Raw genomic sequence first — 2,761 nt, forward strand, 5'->3', positions numbered from 1 at the left:
CCGGGACCCCCGCCCCGCCCCGCCGCGGGGCGCAGCGCGGCGAGAGCCCCGAAGGTGGATCTATCCGAGCCGCCCGCGGGGCGCGGAGGGGCGCGGAGCGGAGCCAGCCGCCGGCATGGATGTAAGATTTTACCCGGCTGCCGCGGGCAGCGCCCTGCCCGGGGACCCCGCCAGCCTGGACTTCGCCCAGTGCCTGGGTTACTACAGCTACGGCAAGGTGATTCCTGCGCCGCCGCCTCCTGCCGCGCGCGGGCCGGGGGCGGGGGCCGGCGCGAGCGAGCGAGCGGAGCTCCCCCGCGCTCCGCAGGTCGGGGCTGCTACAAGTTGCCCGTAGCGGCGGGGAGACTGGGTCCCTGCTCCTTCCCCGGGCCTGTCATGTACTTACAGCCCCAGGGGCTGGGGTGGGCAGCTGGCTTGGGCTCCTGTCCCTGGCAGGTGGCGGCCCCGGGGAGGTTCTGGGGCAGAGCTGGTACTTTTTTCTCTCCTTCCCCCTTGCTCCCCTCCACCCAAAGCCAGTGAACTTGTCCCTTGGCCTTTCCCCCCACCAGGCAACAACGGGTGGTTTTGCAGGGCCTCTGGGTGCACACCTGCACTGAACTTGGCCAGGGCAGGTCCCGCTTCTGCTCTCAGGGTTTTGTTTGGGCAGAGCTCTCCTGGCCCCGTGGTTTCTAGGTACATCTTTCCAGGAGGGTGGGTGGGGGACCTGCTACCTGCTCTGTTCTTTGCAGTGATGCCAAATGAAGTCTCTACCTAGCACATTTATTCTAAGCCTGAGGATTAGCTCAAGGTTCATGTACCTGGGCTGCTACCATTGAGAATGCAGCCGCGGACATGGCTGTCAAGAAGTTGTGGGCCCGCTCACTGCATGTGCCACTTGCCTCTCTTTTTGTGGCCCATGTACTGTGTAGAACAGATGTTTGCAGGCATAAAGGAATGGGCGCTCCCCGATGGCCACGTTGATTTCCAGAGATGCTTTGAAATACGTATGCGGACTGTTTGCTTCCCAAAGTCTCTTAATCTGGGAAACACAAAGTTAAGAGTGACACGGGGACTTGCGCTGTTTTGAAAAAGACTTGGCTGTTTGCACTGTGATGTGTCAATAGCACATTGAGCTATTAGCGCTGGGCCCTCACACATGCACATAAAGATCCCTTTCACACTGTGTTTTTCCTGGTGCTGTGTTTGCCCAACCTCTGGGGCCTTTTGTGAGGCAGGATCTGAGATGCTGGGGGAAGGAAGGGTGCTGCATGAAGTGTTAATTTAAGGTAAAATCTGATGTGTTGAATCCTTTGCAAATTTCTAGATAAAGTTTGAGGCAACTGTAGAGAACTATAAGAGGGAGAAATAATTTGAGTTCAAAACCAGAGGAACGGTACCTAAGTAGGTAGAAACTTTCTCTGGGGAGAGTTACTTCAGAGTACATTTTTTGCTCCCCTCTACAATAGTTGTAATTTCACTGCTGTGGTCTTCAAGATCTGGTGCTGCTTTGCTATTCAAAATGTACAGATGCACTTTCACTGAGAGATGTAGAACAGCGTTCCCAGGGAATGTACGCAATTCATGCATTGCGCGTGCTCTCTGCGAATACAACACTGAGGCTATTAGCATGCTGCTTTGTTAATAGTTAATATAAAAAGAAAAAGAGACACAGTATCATGAATTAAAGATGAAGTTGTCAACCTTAACTTTGAATCCTGTTAAAGACTGCAAGAGCTCTAAATGCCTGGGAAATATGCACTGTTGGCTGGTATGCCAGTTAAATTTGAAAGCTTGCACTCCTTGACATACTATACACTTACTGTACCTTTCATGCATTGTGTTATGTACATCACACACTTGTTTCAGGGGCCAGTCTTGTCTTGTACGAACTGCTGATTTTATTTTTTTCTTCTGCATCCAAAATGTTGATTGGGTGCTAAAAGAGAAGTTTGTTGTGTAAACTAAGTTGTTTCTCATGCAAACAAAGTTTATGTGTACAAAGACAGTGTATACATTTTTCATTTTCGGGAAGAAGGAAAACAGAGCACTATGCAGAAAGCATTAGACACAACTAATTTTTTCACCTATAAGATTGTATAACAGTTTAAATTCCATTTCTCTTTGCCCCTTTGCACAGTTTTGGCAAGGATCTTGTAGGCCAAGTTCAGTCTGTTGCAAGAGAGATTTTTGTAATGAAACTCCATTTATAATGGATGTAGGTGAATCAGTTGTTACAGATGCATTCTTGCATTCTTTTGATTTGTTCCCGAGTGGGCCCATGCACCCCAAATTTTGCATGTATCATTTGCAATGGTGAGTATTTGAAGATCAGGCAGGAAAGCAGTAGTGTACAGTACTGGTGTTCCAGGATCAGAACAACCTGTGACTGAGTTCCTTGAAGGGAAGCTCCTAGTTTTTAGAAATCTACCCATTTTGTGGAGCAGAATGCTCCCCCAACCATGCTTCTTCTGAACACAGTCCCTCTGTTATGCTTCTGTGTGTGCCTCTTCTCTGCTCCTGAACAGGACACTGACATAAGTGCCTTAAGCTAACTCTTTACCTGCAAGCACACTTCAATTGATTTCTTTTACAGAACTGCCTCTCCAGCTTAATTTCACACTTACTCGGAGTTGGTCAACACTGGCTAATTACTCCTGGTGATTATCACTGATTTTTGGGAGTATTGATTTTGGATGTCAGATAGAGCTTTTCTGGACAGAGGCCTTTGAGCATCTGCTTAAAATTAAGTACAAGACTAGTTCCAGAATTCCTGTTTGTACTG

The 2,761-nt window shown here is 49.0% G+C and overlaps 1 protein-coding gene across 4 annotated transcripts in view; it reads left to right on the forward strand.

Moving 5' to 3' along the window:
- The first annotated feature begins 6 nt into the window (after positions 1-6).
- TOX3 (TOX high mobility group box family member 3) overlaps positions 7-2,761 on the forward strand; it is a 107,848-nt gene continuing 105,093 nt past the window's right edge. For all 4 annotated transcript variants that reach the window (XM_019535727.1, XM_019535728.1, XM_019535729.1 and 1 more), the window contains exon 1: positions 7-217. In XM_019535727.1, the coding sequence (XP_019391272.1) occupies positions 116-217 (102 nt within the window). In that variant the 5' untranslated portion in view covers positions 7-115. The remainder of the gene's footprint in view (positions 218-2,761) is intronic.

The sequence above is a fragment of the Crocodylus porosus genome, unplaced genomic scaffold (genome assembly GCF_001723895.1).
Source record: "Crocodylus porosus isolate Cpor-Errol unplaced genomic scaffold, CroPor_comp1, whole genome shotgun sequence".
In the NCBI taxonomy this organism is placed as follows: Eukaryota; Metazoa; Chordata; order Crocodylia; family Crocodylidae; genus Crocodylus; species Crocodylus porosus.